Source organism: Centruroides sculpturatus, unplaced genomic scaffold (assembly GCF_000671375.1).
Source record: "Centruroides sculpturatus isolate CEXI.00-Female unplaced genomic scaffold, Cexi_2.0 scaffold673, whole genome shotgun sequence".
NCBI classification, from domain to species: Eukaryota; Metazoa; Arthropoda; class Arachnida; order Scorpiones; family Buthidae; genus Centruroides; species Centruroides sculpturatus.
Window position 1 is genome coordinate 181,043 of NW_019385012.1, and position 22,086 is coordinate 203,128.

The 22,086-nt window shown below is 34.8% G+C and overlaps 3 protein-coding genes across 4 annotated transcripts in view; 1 reads left to right on the forward strand and 2 right to left on the reverse strand.

The window, feature by feature from the left end:
- The window catches only part of LOC111633404 (serine/threonine-protein kinase STK11-like), a 44,174-nt gene that overhangs the window by 19,914 nt on the left and 2,174 nt on the right, over positions 1 to 22,086 (reverse strand). The window contains exon 2 of the mRNA XM_023377972.1: positions 1,463 to 1,636. Within this exon, the coding sequence (XP_023233740.1) occupies positions 1,463 to 1,636 (174 nt within the window). The remainder of the gene's footprint in view (positions 1 to 1,462; positions 1,637 to 22,086) is intronic.
- LOC111633403 (CTL-like protein 1) lies at positions 5,482 to 17,597 on the forward strand. The gene is made up of 16 exons (XM_023377971.1): positions 5,482 to 5,614; positions 9,754 to 9,834; positions 10,436 to 10,578; positions 10,661 to 10,927; positions 11,024 to 11,190; positions 11,999 to 12,088; positions 12,163 to 12,302; positions 14,325 to 14,511; positions 14,595 to 14,859; positions 14,930 to 15,070; positions 15,151 to 15,269; positions 15,606 to 15,643; positions 15,722 to 15,850; positions 16,781 to 16,873; positions 16,963 to 17,058; positions 17,133 to 17,597. The coding sequence occupies exons 1-16, from the start codon at positions 5,603 to 5,605 to the stop codon at positions 17,238 to 17,240; spliced, it is 2,076 nt and encodes a 691-aa protein (XP_023233739.1). The 5' UTR covers positions 5,482 to 5,602; the 3' UTR covers positions 17,241 to 17,597.
- LOC111633402 (cysteine protease ATG4C-like) overlaps positions 20,958 to 22,086 on the reverse strand; it is a 33,156-nt gene continuing 32,027 nt past the window's right edge. For both annotated transcript variants that reach the window (XM_023377970.1, XM_023377969.1), the window contains 2 exons: positions 21,542 to 21,661; positions 20,958 to 21,467 (listed from right to left, as the gene is read on the reverse strand). In XM_023377970.1, the coding sequence (XP_023233738.1) occupies positions 21,279 to 21,467; positions 21,542 to 21,661 (309 nt within the window). In that variant the 3' untranslated portion in view covers positions 20,958 to 21,278. The remainder of the gene's footprint in view (positions 21,468 to 21,541; positions 21,662 to 22,086) is intronic.

Consider the following 22,086-nt stretch of genomic DNA (forward strand, 5'->3'; position numbering starts at 1 on the left):
TTTAAAATCGAAAATGCAATTATTACGTAACGCTGACGACACACATACTTTGATTTTTAAACTTCATTTCGCGACCTCGATGCCGACACGTGCGCTTAGTTTTCGACCCCCCTCCCCACCTCCGATCCACTTTTAAATCATCCAACCAATTTGGCATTTACAGGAGGTTTTAAGAATCGCCATTTTACTCCTTAAAGAACTTTAATAAATATTCACGTAACGCTTATCTGTAGTTCTCTACGAAAATTAATGAATTCTTGACATTCTGCCAAGAATTTTTCTATGGCCACCAACCTTGTTTTTGTTAATGTCAAAACTGCATTTCGGTATTAAATACGCCAAGGCATTAAAGAGGCGTATAAAATATTTAATGATTCACATTCTAAAGGATACACCGTGTATATATATACATATATAATAGGATGAGGAGAAACAGATTAAAAACTCTTCAATAAATTATGCAGGTGTAGCTACGTACACTCAATGTCTTAAAATAAAAAGATATTTCGGGTTATCCAATTTAATATTTCTCATCATTTCTACGAAATGTATCAAATTCCTCGAAATTTCAATTAGTCGCCGGAGGGTTAAATTAGCAGAGCCGAAAGAAATTTGGTAATTTAATGGCTCTCCGGTGAAGCCAGAGTCGAATTAATCGTTCGATTAACACTCGAATTTGTATTTTTTGTAATCGGAGCGACGTCGAGATCAATCGCAAAGATTAATTGGTTTTGTTCGGTTTGGTGCTTCGAGCATCCGACGATAAATTTATTTGGCTTTTTTAGTTGTTTGGCTTCTCACCAGAGATAAGTAACTAATATTAAATTTAAGTATTAAGCGCATTAAAATTTTATTTTTAAAAATTTAAATATTTACATTACCCCGAAATGTTGGGTTAGAGGGTGACGCGAAAGTCAATTAACCATAAACTGCCGCCTTATGATGCTTTAATTAAAAAAAAATCCTACATGAACAACACGGTTAACTGTTTTTCGGGCCACTCTGTATAATATAAACCGAATGGAGTTTAAGTCGGATTAACTTGTAACAAATATAAAGGTTACCTTGCATATTCCGTAAATAAAGAATTTAAGTCATTGTAATAGGCTTATATAATTTACAATGGGTGTTTGTTAATTGTTATCTTAAATAAATGACACAATAAGATTTCATTCATGATATTAGTTTAAAAAAAAATAAAAGTTTCTTAAAAATATTTATTCTCGACTCTAGAAAAATAATGGTGAAATAATTGTGCAAATGTTTATGTCTTAAAACCTTCGCCGAATTAATGAATTGCAGGATATGGCTGTCAAAAGTAAAAGAAAAGTTTCCTGATAGGCATCTTGTATTAAAACAAAAACACGCTAACTCGATTGCTTATTTTCTTTCGACGTCAGAATTTTTTTTCCTTCCTCGTTATACTCGATTTCAAACCGATAAATAATTAAACCGTGCTTACCCATGTGCTTGCCAGATTGGAAATTTTTTTTCAGGTACGCTGTCTAATAATTCTTGTAAAACAGATACGCAGTATTCCATTACCATGTACATCTTTTGTTTTTCTTCATTGTAGAGTACGTCGACCAACTTGATAACGTTCCTGTGGCTGAGACGACGCAACAGCTGTATTTCTCTGTTAAAAAAAAATATATAATCTAATTTAACGGATAATATACGCGCGATGAAAACTTATTACACGAGAACAAATTAATTGCAATAACTAGAATTAAAACGGAGATTAAACTCGTTAAACTAGTTTAATTTAATTAAAAATGGGTTGTTAAATTTTTAAGAAAGCTCTGTTTATTGATCCTTTTCCGTAGGAAAAAAAAAAACACCTAAATTGGAGAAACTAAATGTCTGGTTGGACATTTGTAACAGCAGAAATTTATCAATTCGGCTAGACAGTTTGTCAATAGCAATGCATTTGCCGGAAAAAAATGATGGAAAATGAAAGTTGAAAGCAAAAAAAAACATTAGATTTGGAAAAACATTTGTTATATTTCCTACTGAAGTTATTGATAACCTCGATTTTTAATTATAACATTAAAAATGGTGTAGTTTTATGTCAAAATCTGCAAAAAATGTATCTATACGTGCTACAAATTAACATATAACAGTTTTATTATAAGCTTTATTATAATCAAAAATGGTCCGCGATTCATTTCATGTATATTTTGAAAATAATATGAGCTTGCATGTTTCTTCGAGCTCATTATCTCAACGAACACATTCTATATCACAACTAGTAACCTCCTTTAAATTCATATGTATTATATATTTCAGTATATAGTTCAAATTATGAATAAAATATCAATTAAACTTCATAAATAACAATTTGGTCAGCACTTAACTTGTAATATTTTTATCAAATAGTGTCAAATATGGTTATCGTCGACAAGTAAATTCATTTTATTAATTAGTTACATAATAATAACATTATAATATCACAGTATTATATATAAGGTAATGTCACTTATAATTGAGAAATTTAGAAAATTTTATGATAATTTCTCACAAAAAATTTTAAATTTGGTTCAAGAAATTCAAAACAAATTTTATAAGAAATAAATTCTATTTAATAATTACTTTGAATACCGAACGAACGGCCAGATTCCGTTATCGGGCTATTAAAGCAGAATAATTAATAAGTAATTTGGCAGGAGTTGGGTCGCCACCATTTATTTATCTTATTATTTTTAGTTATTTATAATTATTATATTTAACAAGTGACGACAGCCTGCATTCTGCTAAAATGCTTAATAATTACTTTGCCTTAAGAGCCCGTTGAAAGAATCTGGATGTTCATATAGTATTTTTAGAATATATTAAAAAATTTGATAAAGTGTAGAGACAAGATGACAGAGGATTTGGGAGAGAGAGGATGGAGAAGAGAGAGAGGCACCTTGGATCGAGAGAAGTGGAGAAGACAGATTAAAGATGGAAATGCCGACCCCATAAAACATGAGAAAAAGCAAAGAAAAAGAATAATTAATTTATTTAAAATTTTCTAAGTTCTATTCAATAAAAACAAACACCGAAACTAATCTGTTCAGCTCTGATTGATCGACTAACAGGTATTTCGGCTCCAAATGCCGAAACACTCGAAAACCTGTTTTCGTCTCACAAGATATCTGATAAAATTACATTTATTATATATTCCAATACGCAAAGAATTATTTAATAAATAGAATTTCATTGAATAATATTAAAAACAAATAATAAGGAAAATTATATTAATTGAATTATTTTAATTNAAGATTTTTTTGACGATTATAAGTCTTAACATTGGTAATTTATGTCGCGCGCCTTGCTCGACAATTAATAAATATAAAAATTCAATTATTTTATTGTGTATATTATTATTTTTTCTACTGTAGAATATTTCTCATATGAATCTGTATGTTGAAAATGTATCATTAATAACTTTCCAATATAAAAATATATTAATTTCAAGTATGCTGGTGTAGATATATCATTAGGAAGCATATAATGTAAGTGATATCAATGAAAGTATCTGCAGCTCATACAATTCAGCAGAATTTTGATTAAAAAATTATATTTAACCTTTGCCAGAAGCAAAAAAATATCTAAAAGATGCTATCTGTTACTTAATTGTCAAGCTTGAGATATACAGAATTGAGTTTTATGTTATAAATCTATTTGAGATTTGCTTTTGTACAAAGTATGTATGAATAAGATCGCATTCCTGCTCTCCCAGTTAGAGAATATCCAAGTATATAATCACTGAATGTGGATCCGGCCTTGTAATCCAGATGTAACACGACATCCACGTCCGATCCTACGAATGAACCGGATGCGAATCAAATACACTGGACCCACTCCACACTCAATCCAACAGATGACGAATTGTATAAGAATCCAACGCAGACTAGCATCCCAATTTAACACGTGGCAGTTCATTTTAGACAATGGGAAAGAAAGAATTTTTCAACTCCACCTTACAACAGTTGAATATCTGAAAGCTAGTGAAGACTGTTTTAACGGTTCCAATTAATTAACGTGGAAGACGACGTCAAGGATAACATGGAAAAATCAAATTTTACATGAAGAATGCAGAGGAAGATACAGATAAGCTTCTAACTAATGTGCACGACAACTTGAGGTTGCATTGTATTTCAGTATTTACGTATGTGTACAATATAGGAACTGTTCTACTTTCAGCACCGGGGTGAATCAACGTTACATTATCTGGAACCTGTGACCGGTGCTCTACACATATATATTGTATATCGCTTGACAAACGTTTTTGAGCGATCTGTTCGCTCTTCTTCGGGTCGACGATCTTAACAAATAATATACGCTCCGTCTGGGTAATTTTCAGTCGACCCGAAGAAGAGCAAACAGATCGCTCGAAAACGTTTATCAAGCGATATACAATATATACGCGTAGAGCACTGGTCACAGGTTTACATATGTGTACATTAACCGGTTGTGATACTCTTTAATGTAAACTACCTTAATTCTGCTTGCTAAAGTTCTTCATACATCTTCATACGTACATTGATGAATGTACAAAGAATATGCTGCTACATGATTTGCTACAACAACACGCCACCGTATGATTTGTTACGAAAACATGACGTTACATGATTTTATTCAAGTTCTTCATAGAAGCTGTACGGGCTGGCACGAGAAATAGGGGGTTGCAAGGTTGTCATGGTTGTCGTTTAATAGAAAAATAACAGTTTCGAGCAACAAAATAATATCTTAACGGTAAACACGTCATCTGTTAAATACATTAGCGAAAGTTAGTTAACTTAGCGAATAACTAAATGATCGATTTTTAAATTCTGCAAGAGTTAGATCGCGCAGTATCGCAGGACGTTGTGTAGCGGCACGTTTGCACCACTCACCGCCCAGCCATGAAGCTGTATATACAAACTAGTAGAGTGACACAATATAAATTTCCAGTTAATAAGTCCCAAAACACTTAAACAACAATCAAACTCTGTACATTTCCAATACCTGTGCTGTTTATAATGAACTGAATCCATGTTTCTCTAGTAAGTTCCCTATAACACGTTAAGAATCTTTCTTCCCCTTCGAAAATACACCTAAAATCTGAAAAATTAGAGTACATCTCGCAATATACTACAAGCTATTGTCATCCTCGTTATTTAAAACACAGGTTTAAACTAAGTAGATATAAAAAGAGGATTGTTTAAGTATATTTAAGTGGTAAATTAGGGGATAAACACGCTCAGAACTCCGCACACACGTAAATTCGCACGATTACAGCGATCGTTAAGGGTGCGTACTATATATAAACACGAATCGTCACACAGCAAGGGGGGGGGGTGAAAACAATTGAATATCATCGACCTTACGATCGAAAGAAAACGTATTAAATTAATTACAATCAACGAATTTAACGTGCATTAAAATTACACGCCACATAATTGAGTTTGTTCCGAACAACACCACTAGGGTCCGCGTGTTGTTTACACACAACATTTCGACTTTTTCTTGTGTTATAACCGCGTTTTTTTTTTGTTGTCGTCGTTGTTTTTGTATTGTTTCGAACACACAAATGCTTTAGTTTATGTGTCAAAATACAGTTTAAAGACACCAGAAGATGTCAACTGCGGTATGATGACGTTTTATTAAGTTAACACGTGAAATCGACAATTTTAAATCGAGCATTGTCCTCGTAATTGACATGTTTCTTAAAGTTTGTTGCACGGTAACTGATAAGTTCGGTCCCATGCTGTGTTTGTTGTTATTATAATAATTGAACAACTTGCAATTTAAAATCTAATTAAACTGCATGACAATTCGGTTGTTTTTATTATTGTAATAATTATTAAATCATTTAACCGCTCGATTAATTAATGATCGTTGTATGAAGTGTGTTTTATAACGCTCTTACGCCGCCGAATCTGTTCGGATAATCGAGTTTCGAGCGTTTTTACACGGGAATTTTTAATTGTAATCAGATGAGATGACTAGTTTAATGTGTATTTTATTAATTAGAACTTGTCTGAATTGATTTTTGGATGGCGGGGAGTGGTCTTTTATATTGTTTTATTGGTTAAAGTGTTATCTTGAATGGGAGAGAAGGGAAATAAACTGTAATTCATCAAAAAAAAAAAAAAGGTTATTTAAATAGTTTAACACTTTTTTTGTGTCTTTGCGACAGATCTAAAAAGAAATACCAGTCGACCCCCTATAACACTGTTGATTTTTCTGTTTTATATGAATTCCATGTTGTACGAGTCTCTTAGATTTTACAAATACGTGTGCCGGGCCTTGAACGGCTTACGTATTTGTAAAATCTAAGCAACTCGTACAACATGGAATTAGTATAAAACGGAAAAATCAACAGTGTTATAGGGGGTCGACTGTACATAAAAGTGCTAATAAGAAAGCTAAAAACATGTATTTTGTTACATGTTTTGCTTTGAATATGGTAAAATTGTTGTAAAAGTAGTTGAAATTTAAATAAATTCTAAATTTTTATAAAGGTTACTATTATCTAGCCACTAAAACTGTATAAAACTAGTGCTTTTGAGCTTTTTCGTCGTCGGAGATCAGCGAGAGAAGTAAAGATTAAGAGACGATGCCGGATTACTACTAACTTCTGTTGATCTTTTCTCTTATTAACACTCGACGATAGATGTTTATTAGCCCGGAATTGCTTAAGTTTTCCGAGTTTTCGCCCTAAAAAAGCTGTTTAAATTGGATTTATGTTTTAGTAGCTTCTTTAATAATTGTTACCTTATTTAAACAATTTATTTCCATTTTTTTTGAAGTAGAAAAGGTTATTTATGGGCAAGTTTCTTTACGAGAAGGCACCAAGTTTATGAAGATCTTATGAGAAGTTACTTTTAAGAATTATTTTTGTTGTTATAATATAATCCTTTTGGTTTTTGGGCTCTTTTTATACCTTGGTTATCTGGCCAGTGACCTTTTTGGTGACGGAAGCTTGCCAGTTGGTCGAGGTGGTTAAGCTGTCGGCCTACTGCTCAGATGGACCTAGGATCGAATCTGTGCAATCAAAAAACCCTGGGAATTTTCGTGGGCCGTCTGTCCCAGATACGTCGGGATAGGAACCGTATACCACATATCATAAATACATGAGAGCCATATCCTATTGGAATGGTATTTTATAAATAACTTATATATTGTGTGTATATATGTACAGGAATTCCACCAAAATCAGGCCCCTCCCTTAAGTAATAAGGAGTAGGATTGGATATATAAAAGCCACGATAAGGGTCTATTATAAACCCTTATCTTGGCTTTCACATATGTTGTTCTTATAGACTCTGTAAGAACTACAAGCTGCAGTTTGGCCACTATTGGGTATATGCTATTGTTTAAATTATATTAAATCAAGTAAATATAACAAATGAATTTAACAAAGTAGAAACATTGCGATGATAGTCGTAGGGCATATTGCATGGTAAAGTGGCTTTTGTACAACTGGATAAGCAAATCAATGATATAGACTGTTTCATTTGAAATAGGCCATGCCGTTGGCTTGCTTATCCAGCCACATTAAAGTCGCTTCCCCGGGAAATGTGATCAAATTGTGAGCTCATAATGAGTTAGTAGATGTTCTTCATTAATGAAACTTAGTATATATTGATCCCCTATGATATCTAGAAATACTGATGATAATCCAGAAAAGACAACTTGTCGCTGCCTTTGCTCGTGGCCTAGGGGTGCACGAGTTTTGGGGTTGCAAACTAAAATTATAAAATACAGTGTAGAATCATTCAGTACAAAGATGGCACTATTATTTTGGGAGCACCTGCATATTGTGAACTCACAGATGCTGTATTTCTAAATGCACCACTGCCTAGCTCTCTGTCGTGGAAGCACGGAAGTTAACCAAGTAGCAAGGCTCATAAAATAAGCTTGTTGTTATGTGCTGGTCTTATTCTGACTTAAAACAGCTAGAAGAGCTAGAAATCTTTAAATTATTAAGAAGAGCCGAATCTATAAACTCGGAGGATGTTGGAACAATTACTTATTCTTGGAGGTTGCTGTATACGTTCTAATATGCTTCATTCTCAGCAACGACTGATGCACCAGTGTATGATTCAGTAAGTTTTTATCGAAACATCTGGCAACCTAACAAGATGACAGAATCAAATGGCACTATGTTGGCATTTGCAGATTTATTTTATCAAAATAACTTTGGATTAATACAGACAAGTAATAAAAATAGTGTTAATAATACAACTATTAGGTGGCAATATTGCTTTGTCACAGTTTTCCATATCCATGGCCTAATGAGTATGATGTGCATCTCAGTGTTCATTAGTGAATATTAGAACACATTTTAGTACATCGCAATTCAATGATGTTCTGTTCGATGCATATTGGAATGTACTGATGTTTTTCTCTGAGTGTTTTTGTCTTTCCTCGTTTTAATTTAAATTTATTTTTGTTTTGTGTTTTGTTATTTATTTTAGATTGTCTTTTAATGACTCATCAGAGTAACGTAGGCAATTTACTTTCTCACAGGAAGGCACGCAACTTGATGTTTATTAGAAATGTGAGGATGTTGATAGTTTTTAATGTGCTTTTTTTTTTGTCAGGGTCTTAACTATCTCATAGGGTGAGGTAAAATGCGCATCCCATAAATATGTATCTATCTTAGAATGGTGGTAAGTAGTGACAGATGATGATGGTGGATGCTGGTGGCATCTAAGATTTCTGCCTATGACTCCACTCCAGAAGGTGCAGGTTGGGTCACCAGGAATTTAGTCTGAATACGTTATATCTCATCCATCACCACCCAACCACTCCACTAAGGACTTGGCTAAGACCATAATGAGTATGTTAAAAGACTATCTTAATGTTCAAAGACAGAAAGAATTAAAGTTTATGGGGTTTCGTGGTGGCACTAAGAAGACCTTTTTACATGCCATCATAAGTTTGGTCAGGATCACAATGAGGTAGCTGAGTGATGAGCGACAGGGCCTAACTTACATGAGACAATCTGTCTTATAAATGTCAGGCCCTTTCTAGGTTTTTCAACTGCCCTCATTCAATCCTGGATCCCCAGAGTAGTAGGCTGATGCCTTAACCACTTCAGCCATTCAGCCGACATTAATTGCTAATTGGAGAATTGATATCAAAGAACTCTATATGATTGACATATACATTTCTGAATTGTAAATAAATCAACCTTCAGAATTTGATTAAAGAGCTACAATCTGAAGTTTAAATCAATGGGTACGTATACATTCCCATATGCATCAAACAGCATGTCGGTGTTCCAATATTCACCAACAAACTCATCAGTGAATATCACTTATTGAGTTTTTGGAAGACGTTGCGTCTGTAGGACCCACTCTCGATGCACATTGCACTCAATGGGCTGCAGATACAGTAAACTCTGAAGTAGCAATATTGCGGCCTCCATAGTTATATTATTAATACCGTGTTTACTACTCTATAGTGCTGTCTGCGTCCTCTGTCTTGTTAAGTTGCCAGACAGATATTCCAGTAAAAGCTTATTAAACTATCGGTGAATCAAATATGGCCGAGACTGATGCATACTGGAATGTACTGTACCCAATGATTTGTTTAAATATATATTCTATAATACAATATAGTTTTTAGTTTTGCAAATTTTTAAAATTTACGATCATTGTTAGTGTTGTTTTTTTAATATTTTCCTTAGAGATAATTCTGTTTTCTGTCACTGGAATTACTAGAGAAGAAAGGTGTTAACATTCATAAAGTAATTCTTCAATTTTCGTCGTTTAGGAGCAGCCGAGAGTGAAGAAAGCGAGATGGTGCACCGATGTGTTCTGCTTAGTGATTTTTTTGATTTTTTGGGCCATTTTGGTAAGTGCTAACGATTCTAAATCTTTCAAACAAATCCTCACACACAATAAAGATTCACTTTATTATATAGTGACTTATAAGTTACAAAATATGCACATAAGGACTACATTAACATATCTGGTGTTATGTTATGTGCATCTGTAAAATGTGGAACCTGTAAAGGCGAGAGTCTTTATGTACAGTAATACCTCGACTTACGCGAACCCGGAGTTACGCGATTTTCAAATCTCGTCGATTCGTCTTTTGTTTGAGCGCCACGCAACTCTCAATTACTCACTCCCCCCACGCTATTGTTCAGTTTACATGTTCGGACGTGTCGCGCGGAATTGACACATAGCTACAATTTATTTTGTGTTATTTATTTCTGTGTTTGTTATATCTACGGAGCCTTGAGAGACTCTATGTGGTGATTTCTTGTAACCGTGAACGAATCAAAAGACGAGATAAGATTAACGAGAACATTTATTAGCTTACATACATCCAACTTGTATTGCGAAAATTATACCCCGACTTACGCGAATTCAACTTACGCGGTTATCCTCGGTCCCACCTATCGCGTAAGTTCGGGGTATTACTGTATTATTTATTTATTTTTTTTCAGATATTTATATCTGCATTTGCCTTTGTAATTGGAAATCCGTTTAGATTAATCTATGGATTAGATAGCTTTGGAAATGTTTGCGGCTTGAGAAATGAACAGATGGGCTCACTTTCGCTCTCCGGATTGAATATGACCGACAGGCCGTACGTACTTTTGAATTTGAATCCATTTTGGTTTTCTCTAAGTGATTCGGATAAACTAATAAAATTTATTTACATTCCTCAGTTACGTTTTTTATCTAAATATGGCCGACATTAGTAACTCGATGAAAATCTGCGTGAAGAAATGTCCGAACCGTTTCATTGAGAATGAAATGGATTTGATGATGTTCGAGAAGGAGACGGGCACGAAGCTCTGTAGGTACGACTTTAACCAGGATGGAAGTAGTTTCTTATATCCGGTTCCAGAAAACGCTAGTCTCGCAAAAACTTTTCAACTCATAGAAGAAAATTACGGTTACGGACCTTGTCCGAAAATGCCCATTTATCCGACGTAAGTGAAAAGTAAAGCTAAAGAGGTCTTTATTATAATTTCTATACAAAATGAACCATTAAGGTATGAAACTCTATAAAACTTTATACGTTTTAGGAAATCTGTAATGAATCGTTGTGTGCCTAAGGCAGCATTTGACCTAACCAAAGATGCAGTTTATAGTATTTATGGTTATCTAAACAGTTTTGATACGTTTCAACAGACTGTCAGTGATTTATATGCTAGTCGTCTCGAGATTACAACTATGATTTTGCTTTCTTTATGTAAGTATAATTATTAACTATTAATATTTCACACAAGATAGAAATATAGAAAAAAATATCATTAAAACAATTTTAATGTAACTCTCTGTTTCTCATAATCCTTGTCTAAAAACTTCGCACGAACACGCAAATTTAACAGTTTGAATTGGGTGTACATTTGAGGAAGTTCTTTAACAAGCATATTTATCTAATACTATGTTCGCACACAATCCACGACTCACTTCGATCTCGATTTACCTACTATCTGGATTGTGACTGTCGCTAGTCGAACGTCCTGCTGTTCGCACAGGCATTCCGCTCGAGAAGAACCTGACTATTACACGTGATCGTAAAACTGACGTAACTACGCGGTAAGTCACAAACACCAACAAACAAAATGGAAGTTTTGGTTAGAAATAAATACTTTTTCTTGCCACTCATCTAATAATAGACAGATGTCGTCGTCTCTCCCGATGTCTTTTTTATTTCTGTCGATAGCCCGATATGTGTTCCGCAGCCATCTTGTATTTTCTCGCGCGCGTGGGATTGTGGGATCTCTCTTATGACTGGATCTAGTTTCGAGAACTCTCTCCAGTCGATCGCGATTGAACCTCGTTTCAGTCGAGATTGAAACAATCGAGAGCGTTCGCACCACGGAACAGGCTCCGACCTTAGTCACAATCTAGATCGAAATGCTCGGTGCAAACGGGGTATAATAATAGATAAAACACAAATTAAATAAAGTAGAACATTAAAAAGAATAATAATTTAATTAATTACTTTAATTCATAATTTATAAACTTTATTAATTATGATTTTTTGCTTTCAGTACTTTCGGTTCTTATGGTTCTCCTCATTCATTTTGTAGCAGCTTTCGTATCTTGGATTATTATGCTTATTGTTTCTTTGGCGTCGATCGGTAAGGTTTAGAATTAAAATTTATCATCATTTATTTGTATTTTGTGGTATTTTACGTTTTTAATTCATTTGTAGCCGTAACGGGCGTATTATGGTGGACTTACGTTGATATAAAATATCATCTAGACACCACTCCGTTTGAACAACTTTTAGAAGAATCTGCCAAGAATGAACGTGCTTTTCTCGCTTACTCCATCGGCTCTACTATATTAACTGTAAGTCTTTACAGTAAGTGCCACATTGTAAGCTTGCATTTACAGAGTGTTCTCCTTGAATGTCCCTAGTTTTATGGGAAAATATACGTGAATTTAGTATTGTAAACAATGGTAATAGAAAGTGCGTCTAAAAAGTTTGCAATCCTTGACATGCCCACAAAGAGAAAAGTGTAAAGAGATGATGTCGGGTGATCAAACAGCCTGAGAAATGGGGTTCCAACAATCCAAATTGTGTGACTGAACAATCCTTCTGAGTGTATGCACGAAAAACTTGAAGTATTGACCAACATTCTCCAACACATTTTATTTGTGTATCTGAACAAATTATTCTGTAAAGAATAATTTAAAACTAAGGACGTTCAAAGAAAACACCTTGTATATGCCGCTGTCCATTAATTCCATGTGCAGTTTTTGAGCTAGTTTTGAACCTCTTCTCCCTGTTGTGTACAATGATGTACTTCTGGCGATCATTCAGATACATCACTGCAAATAGGCATCTCTTACGTCATGCAGTTGCAGGAAATAAGAGAATTGCAGTGTAATGTCAGTGGGAGAGAGAAACGAGGGCAAGAAGTAGTTTGGATAATTGGACATTCATTTATTCGGAGTTCTAATGTATATGTTTCAAGACACTCTGTCTTAAACTGTACATGTAGTTAATAGATACTCCTATAGATAGATAGTTAATAGATGCTCCTATAGATACTGCACATAAATACAATCACAAAGGGACTTTTCCGTATCCATTGTGAGTTTGGCCAAACCCATAACAGGAGCATGTAAAGAATGGACCCAAGATATCTGGAACAGACTGCTCATGAAAAATTCCCAGGGAGTCGCCATGATTTATCATCAGAATTCTCCAGAGTGTTAGACTGAAATTTAACTATGTCATTCATCCAGTCACCCGTGCAGATTCTTTTCATTACAATTTAATACTGTATATTTATCATATTTCACAGTTTTGATCATTTGTGTTCTCTTAAGTCTATTTTGAGCCAGATAATAAGGATTTTTATTCATTAGATAGTTATAAAATTTGATAATTTGTGAACATATTTTTAACTTAATGCTGGCTTGCACGATTGGCTACTGCCGACATTTTGTCACGCTCAAAAATATGCAGAGATTTGTTGGCAACTTGGATGTTTACGTGTGCCAAAATACAACTTGTGAATTGCTCCGAGTTTATGCAAGAACATTCATTTCTCTCCAGAGCAGCGAGGACATGATTTAACATGTATTTTAATTGTATCATTGATCGGTTCAAAGGTGCAACATGTAGATTTTCTCAACAAGCATCCTCAAATGAGGCAATTCTGTGCATATTGCAGTTTCAAGTGACAAAATGTTATCGTAATAGTAGTCCTATTGTGTAAAACCAGCCTTTACGCCAGATAATTTAATCCTGAGATTCACTTAATCAGTTTTTAACAGTAAAATTATATATGTACAGTACAGAGTGGTTCCAAACTATGGGGACAAACTTTAGTCCTATTAATGTATGTCCAGATAGATAGCATCTACTGGGTGTTGCAAGCCATACATTAAGGATGTAACATTGCACGACAGTATGGCGTATGTATTGATACCTCGGGCAGAGTCACGGTAGATGTTTGAAGTGAGTTTCCGTGGTCCTCTGACGTGAGTTAACCTTTCGAATGTTCTTGCCTGTATCCAAACAGTGTTAATGTTAACATCCACACATTGCTCCAATGTCTGTCGGAAACTAGTTCAACTTACATGACAATTTTCAGATGTCTCCGCGAGTTAAAATGAAGGAGTTTGAGGTCTGGTGACCGAGCATGCTTCTCTCGACCAATCCGTCTGCTGAGAAAGGTAGCAAACAGGAACACAGATATGGGCCTATCTCCGCACTGGTACATTTATGGACATATATTGATAGGACCATTTCTTTCTCTGTCTGCCAGGAATCCATATCTGAAGTTTGTTTCCATAATTTGGAACTACCCTGTAACTAATGGCTATGAATTAACATATTTTTTACTTTTGCAATTTCAGGTCTTACTACTATTGATTGTTTTTGTCATGAGAAAACGTGTGAAATTCGTCGTCGCCCTGTTTCAGGAAGCCGGCCATTGTATCAGAAACATGCCTTGCCTTCTAGTACAGCCTCTCTGGACTTTCATTGCTTTGGTTTTGTTTTTCGTCTTCTGGTTAGCCGTTTTACTCGCATTAGCCACTGCTGGTAATTTTGAAAATCAGTATGAAAAAAGGGTATGTGATTTAGAAACAAATAAATTAGTAACGACAACGATAAAAATATTCCAGATTATCCAGAAAGGAGAGAAGTAAAGTCGCCTTTCTATTCAGAAGAAAAGCTGATGAAGACGTTCGATATTGTAACGACAGGGACTCCTACGGAGAATGTAACTCCCAGCGTAAATGCCTACACTCTGGTGTCGTACACCGAACCTTCGTGGGCGCGTTACATGTGGTGGTTTCATGCCATAGCACTGATTTGGATCAGCGAATTTATTTTAGCATGCCAACAGATGGTTATCGCCAGCTCCGTAGCGATGTGGTATTTTTCTCGGTAAGTCAGTTTTCTCGCGGATTTGATGGAACGAAACGCAATTAATAATAAGAATTTTGCCAATTTTCAGAGAGAAAAATTCTTTGAGATGCCCGATAGGACATTCCGTACTTCGTCTCATCTTTTATCACATGGGTTCTCTGGCTTTAGGATCGTTTCTGATCACGGTGTTCAAAATCCCTCGTCTGATTTTACAATATGTAGAATCCAAGTAAGTAATTTGAATAGAAGAGAAAAAGTCTTTGATAATTATGTAAACGGACCGTTAAAACCTCCAAAATGATGTTTTAGGTTGAAAAAAAACAGTAATAGTGCCGTGGCGAGATGCTGTTTGAAATGCTGTCAGTGCTGTCTCTGTTGTTTTGAGAAATTTCTAAGATACTTAAATCACAATGCATATACTGTCATAGGTAAAGTTGGATTCGTTAATTTGAAAATGATTTCAAATACCGGTAGTCCTCGGTTAAGACGGTGGATGATTTTGAGACACTTCGGGGTGCCTCAAAATATAATACCAAGCAGTGCCATAATATTTCTTACTTATTAATAAAATTAAAAGAAAGAACTAAAAGTTCTACGTCGATAAAGAAGTACGGGGTGCCGTAAGACAAAAATCGGGAATAAGTAAGTCGGGAACGCAATTAATATAACTGAACGCGCATTAACCGAGGACGATCCGTAGTTGAATTAATTTAAAATTTAAATAATTTTATGTTAAAATAATGCATTTTAATAAACTATTGCAGCTATTAGAGGTGTCGGATTTTGCAAAGGAGCACAAGAGGTAAATACGAAATTCTAACGTAAATAGCAAATTAAAGAAAGAATTAAGAAAATTATTGCACTTTGTATATTTTTCCAGGCTTTTATATCGTTAGTGTCGAATGCGCTAAGAGTGGCGGCTATCAACAGTGTCGGCGATTTCGTACTCTTTCTCGGAAAGTGCGCCGTCACGGCACTCTCTGCATTCGTCGGCATTTTGATGATGAAGGTAAGAATGTATCCGTAAAAATCTTACGGATCCTCCGTCATATATAAGGTCCGTTCTTAAGCGACACATACCTGTATTATAATTAATTTATTTTCTGTTTATACATTAAGGAGAAACATCTCGGATGTCGAACGGTAGATCTTTAATGTTTGTGTATTGTAAATGGGATCATCTCGGATTCCTACTTGCATTGTAAACCTGGGACTTTCGTGATGGCGCGACACATTTCCGTACAACTGCCGCCGAACAGATTGATTTATGCTTGTCACCGATCTCTTGAAAGGTCGTTATAAACGCAGATGGGCTCTAAATATAACAAAAATCAATACGAACAAATTGTCTTTAGCCAGGTGTTTGTGTGGTAATTACCTTGTCGTCACAAAAATCCCAGCTTTACGATGCAAATAGGAATCCAAGAAGGTTCCGTTTACGACAGCCTTAAAAGGTCGAGTGCCATATTTGATTAAATACAACAGTAAATTTGGTGTATGATGATTATTATTTGTTTGTCGTCATATACAATCTCCCACAAAGACTTTCTATGGGAATTTTCTTTGTGTTTGTAACACAAATGGGCCAAAGTTTAAAAAATCCACACGGCCAGTCTGTTTTAAGATGTTCATACCATTTAAACTCAATACAAAAGGACTTTTGACGATGATCAAAAAGTAGAAATTCGTGGTATATTAACACTAATTTGTGAGGGGCACAAAAAAATAGGACTTGCGTGCCAGCACGAGATACTTTAGCAACGGCACTGGCAGAAGGTCTCTAGTGTATTATAATTTAGAGCGGTAACGAGTGTAAATCGGGGCCTGCCTGTCACCGTGGGGATTTGGACACGTAATTTTATTATTTTGAATAGTAAATAAAGAACGTAAAGCCAAATCTTTACGCACAATACTTATATTTATCGAATTCTTTCCGCAGCACGATCCAGAGTTGCATTTTTACGCAGTTCCTGTTTTTATCGGAAGCGTGTTCTCCTTCTTCATAGCTCACTGTGTGCTTTCGGTTTACGAGGTAAAATTTCGTTTGATTCTCTGACGTATTTTTAAATTTCAAATTGATCGTTTAATTGGTTCACGAAAGAAATTCCGAATTATTTTCAGATGGTCATCGACATTTTGTTTCTCTGCTTTTGTGAAGATTTAAAGATGAACGATGGATCGCCTGGAAAAGAATATTTTGCTCCCGCGGGATTAATGGTAAGTTTTTTTGATTTATTTAAAAAAAAATTGATAAATTAATTAATCTAATTGTGCGTTTTACCACATTCCAGAAATTTTTTAAAGAACACGGCGACGTCGGAGATTCTGCCCAACCGTTACGAGAACTACCCGGCAAACAGAAGGCCGACGAATCGGACGGAGAACAAAGAAACGTATGACTTCATCGCCGAAGTCTTTTTACTTAAATTTTGTCGATTGCTTTGTTTTAAACACAATCACGCATTAATTTAATTTTTGTTTATGCTTGAAAAATCATGTTTGTTTATAGAAAATGGTACGTAATAATTGCCAGACTTTTTGGCGCATCTAAAAAGGGATGAATGGCTTTCTCTTATAATTAGGAAAAGGTTGTGATTAGACGGCAACTGTGATGTTTAAAGTAGGGACCATTCCTATTTCGGGTCATATGCAACTCTTGTGATTTGCCGTTTCTATTGTGATGATCGTCTTTTTTTTCCGTCGGATGCCAAACTTTAATCGTACAAAGTTTTTCGAAAAAATTTTCACGTTATCCGTGGTAAAATTTTGATAATTCTTTAAGATAATTATTTTTGTCGATCAGTATTAACGAGAAAATCGCGACACGCTTCTGTTAAGTTGCCGTTTCCATAAACGACTGCCTCTTTTACTTACATACGAGGATATATAATTTACTATGTTCTTGTATTTGTTATTTTGAAGATGGATTTTATTTTATACGATAATGGTGATGAATCAAACTAATTAATACTGAAATTTCAAATTTGGAGTCTTGAATAGTTTAAAACATAGATGTGCGACCACCTTCAAAATAATCCCCTTGTATGACGGCACATTTTTTGCCAGTGCTTGTACGGCTGTAAATCTTTTGCAACCGCCATATCTCTGCGATGCTGCTTTTACCTCATTTGAGGAATCAAAATAACAACCCTACAGATGTTGTTTCATCAGTGGAAAGAGGTATAAATTGGGGTGAATAGGTGTTATGCGGAAGCACATTTTTGTGAGAAACTGGCATTATGGACCAATGTGGTCACGGAGAATGTATCGTATCCATTTTGCCACATCTTGGGCCGTTTATGACTTTGTTTGCGAAAGATAATGCTTCCGGAAATCGTACAAGCAGTGGAAAAATGTATCGTCACCCGAGAGGATTATTTTGAGGGCGGTTGTGCATCTGTGTTTTAACTATTCAAGGCGAGGAACTAAACACGAAGTACCTGAACTTTCGAATAATTCCTTGTATATAATTACGTAAGGTTTCCTTAAGTGTAAACATATTGAATGATAGAAATCTGAAACAGATATTTAGTCCAATCTTCTACGGTAACCTTGTCTTCGTTGGGAATCTATCATAGTGGTATGTTGAAAAATTTGTAGATGCACCTTTTAAGAATGGCTGATGTCTGGTGTTTTATTTGGACATCTTCATTGGACCAAAAGTTAGGTCTTAAAGGCATATTTTTAATTTGACATTATCAGACTTCACTTTCATCTGTCCTTCAAAAATTTATATAGCAATTATCAATGCAAATCAACATTACCTTTGACACCTTTTTGAGATGGTTTGAAGCTACACAACAATGTTGTGTTGAGAGGACACATCTATCAGCCAAACTTTCATTTGTTAATCCATTCCTACAAATAACTACAGTGGGTGATTGGTTAACAAACTTTGTTTGCTATCCAAATTGTTCGTTAACTGATTATCGATTTACCATAGGTTTTTATGGGAATTTGATTAATTCATTCTGGAGACCCCAAAAGTTAAAAAATATACACTTTCTTACTATGTTTACTTATATGTAATAATAAAAATACATGTATATATATATATATATCTCTGTCTAACGTCGATTGCTTTTCTCTCTTCTTCAGGATTTTTCAGAAATAATTAACAGCATTGTAATTGTAGAGATCCCCAAGCCTATTAACTTCATTCTGGTTTGGATGCCGTTTGGACGACCATCGTTCTGACATCCACTTCTTCAAAAGACCTTTAATAGCAGATGTCGGCATTGGTCCTCTTTCGTCTTCCTCTTTTTCAAAAGAAAACGTCTCGCTGAGTTTCTTGGTGTTTTTCATTTAAGAGTTCTTCTGTCGTCACATCAGTTTCAGATTCCATTATGAGCTCTTCAATGATCTTTATTTCTCAGATGTAATTTTCATTACTCCTTTAGCTGCTTGATACATCTTTCATAGCTAAGATTGTGCCTATTATAGACTTGTTCAAGCCATACAGCCTAGCAACATCAGACACCTGCCCACTCTACTCTGGCTATTATCTCTTGCTTGGTTTCTATGGTGAGCACAGTTCTTGACACTCCACTCTCTTTAGGCTCCATAATATTATCAGTTTCTTTTTTAAATAAAAAGTTCAGAGAAAAGAAATCAACTAGCACACAAAAAAATTATTTAAATGCAAGGCCCAGATGAAATTTGGTATTAAAACGTTAACGAATATCCAATGGGACAGTTAAACTCTCGCCTTTCGTAAATAAAAACTGAAGCAAAACTTACCTGTACCGCCCAGCAGTCTTGCAAAGACTAAAAAAATTAATTGTAAGGTAAACAGTAAGGTAAAAAAGGTAAACAAAACACTGGAATTACAAGGGAGAGTTTCAAAATTCAGAGGAATACTATCCGATCCGTATCGGGTTGAGTGTCGATGTTGACATCTTCAGAGCTCCGAAAGGTTTCGAATTGCCACCTGGAGTCAGGTGACGACCAATTGATATTCACTATTTTACATTGTTTCTGTTTTGTTTTTCTGTGAAGTGTTCGTTGTCCGAACATAAAAATCTTTCACGAAAGTGTTCGTTATCCGATTTGTTCACAGTCCAAACTGTTTGTTAACCGATCAACCACTGTACTTGGTTATTATTATGTTAAAAGAAAGCTAGTTATTTTAATCGAGGCAAAGAAAAAGTCTGCCCATTACAAGTCTTGCACGGTTGCGTATTAACCTTGACAGATAAAAACAGATTAAGTGCGAGTGTATTTCTAAGTTGCAGCTTGTTTACATTTAAAATATAAAGCAGGAAACCTTACTTTTCGACCTCATATCTATTGAGTAACGAGTGATAAGCTGTGTATGGCTTTTTTTTTTCTCAATTCAAGTAAATTATTGAAAGCATAACAAAAGAAATCCATCTTTGAAGTTTAAAAATACATATAAATTTGAATGTGTATGGTTTTTTACAGATGAACGAATCTTCCAATTTCCCAGTGTCTGAAAAGTTGCTTTGCAGTGGAAAAGATTTAATAAAAGTGAGGTTTTACATATGCCCCAAGAGATCCAAAATCTGGGGAGCGAGGTCCAGAGACTTAGCGGGCCAGATTATGTGGGAGATTATGAGCAAATAGAAAAAGAGTCTTCCAAAAAATGGAATGTGTGAGCGAGCAATACGTTCTGAATTACCGCACAGTGGAGATTCGGAACGTACAACTTATGGGTCTTGTACGTGATGCTGCACGTATAACTTTAACCTCATTACAAATTTTTCGCTTCACGGTAACTTTTCGGACATCCTGTGTAAAAATGTAATTGAATTCTGACTGTTTCGATGAGTAGATATCAAATGCCATAAATGAGAAGCATAGAAACTAATGTATTATGGAAAAAAAAGACTTAAATTACGAATTGTAAAGTATATTTTTTACGTCCGCTACATGATCCGAGGTTGGTTATTTTTACAAAGGTAGAAGTGCCTTTTTTAAATTTTTTTTAGTATAATAAATCTTAATTTTTATAAATAATTTTTTAATTGTTTGTGGAATACTTTTTATTGTAATTTTTTTTTCATTCTATAAAAAAAAAAAAACAATTTTAAGTACAAAGATATATACAAACTTTACATCTTTGTACACAACATCAGACTGTATTACTCGTGATATAAATAAATAAAAACAACAATTATTTTATTGTTCCAAGTGAAACAATAACAAAAAAAACAGAAATAATTACACAAAAGTGTCATAAGTGAAAGTTTTTCTCTTCTTAAAAATTACCAACGATTGCAACTCCATATACAAATTTAAATATCTCAGATAACAATTAACGCTAAACATATTTGATATTATTATTACTAGAAACTGTACATAAAACGTTGCTTCGTAAATTTAAATACATTATCTACAGTCGGTCTTAAAATGTTTCCTCGCTTTACGATTTTAAAAATAGCTTTATACAAACTTACGTAAGCCATAGCGCAAGGTTAGATAACCACAAAGTCTTCGTTATTGATGTCTATCGTGTCGAGATCGTCTTCGAAGTTCCACGGCTGGTCCAGCGATTCCGTCCGTTCCCTGGCAACGACGTCTCTCTCCGGCACGGAAATGGAACATTTGCCTTCTTGGACGGTGAAGATCGGATAATCGCCTTTTTGCTTGTAAGGTGCAAGAATCTATTTTGAGTAAATTACGTATTTGTTCATTTGTAACTGACAAAATTTACATATTTCCGAATTTAATTAATTACCTGGTTGATGGCTCTGGTAAAATTCAGGAAATCTTTTTTCGTTTTGCAGTAAAATCCAATGGTGCAGCTTGGATCCATCCTAGTGCAAGTCATCTTTCGAGGTGCGGTACAATGAAAAGACTGGAAAAATAAATTGACGTGTAAAATCGGACAGGCGACGGAGCAAATCTTTAATATACTAAATTAAAATTATGTTAATTTTAATGAAAATTTGTCGCTTAAGTAAGTATTTCATCTATTTAATACTTTATTTTCAGCACTTGATTAAATTTTACAATAAATCAGCTTTTGGGATGCAAGTTTGAATAGGAGTAGGGCCATGCTGATAGATGAGATGGCGAGGCCTTAAATGTTAAACTGTAAGGCAGTGGTTCTCAACCGGGGGTACATGTACCCCTAGGGGTACGAGCGTAAATCGAAGGGGTACATCTAATTTTCATTATAAAATGGCGTATGTTAATCAATTTGCTGTAAATTATTAACACAAGAAACAAGAAACGACAAAAACTTGCTTTAAAATATCCCAGTGTGAACACCGATTTACC

Bases quoted from the DNA above. Each gene is read 5' to 3' on its own strand.
- LOC111633403 (XM_023377971.1), top strand. The intron at 9,835-10,435 runs GTAAGTGCTAAC...ATTTTTTTTCAG, and splicing joins TGATTTTTTGGGCCATTTTG to ATATTTATATCTGCATTTGC. The intron at 12,303-14,324 runs GTAAGTCTTTAC...TTGCAATTTCAG, and splicing joins TCGGCTCTACTATATTAACT to GTCTTACTACTATTGATTGT.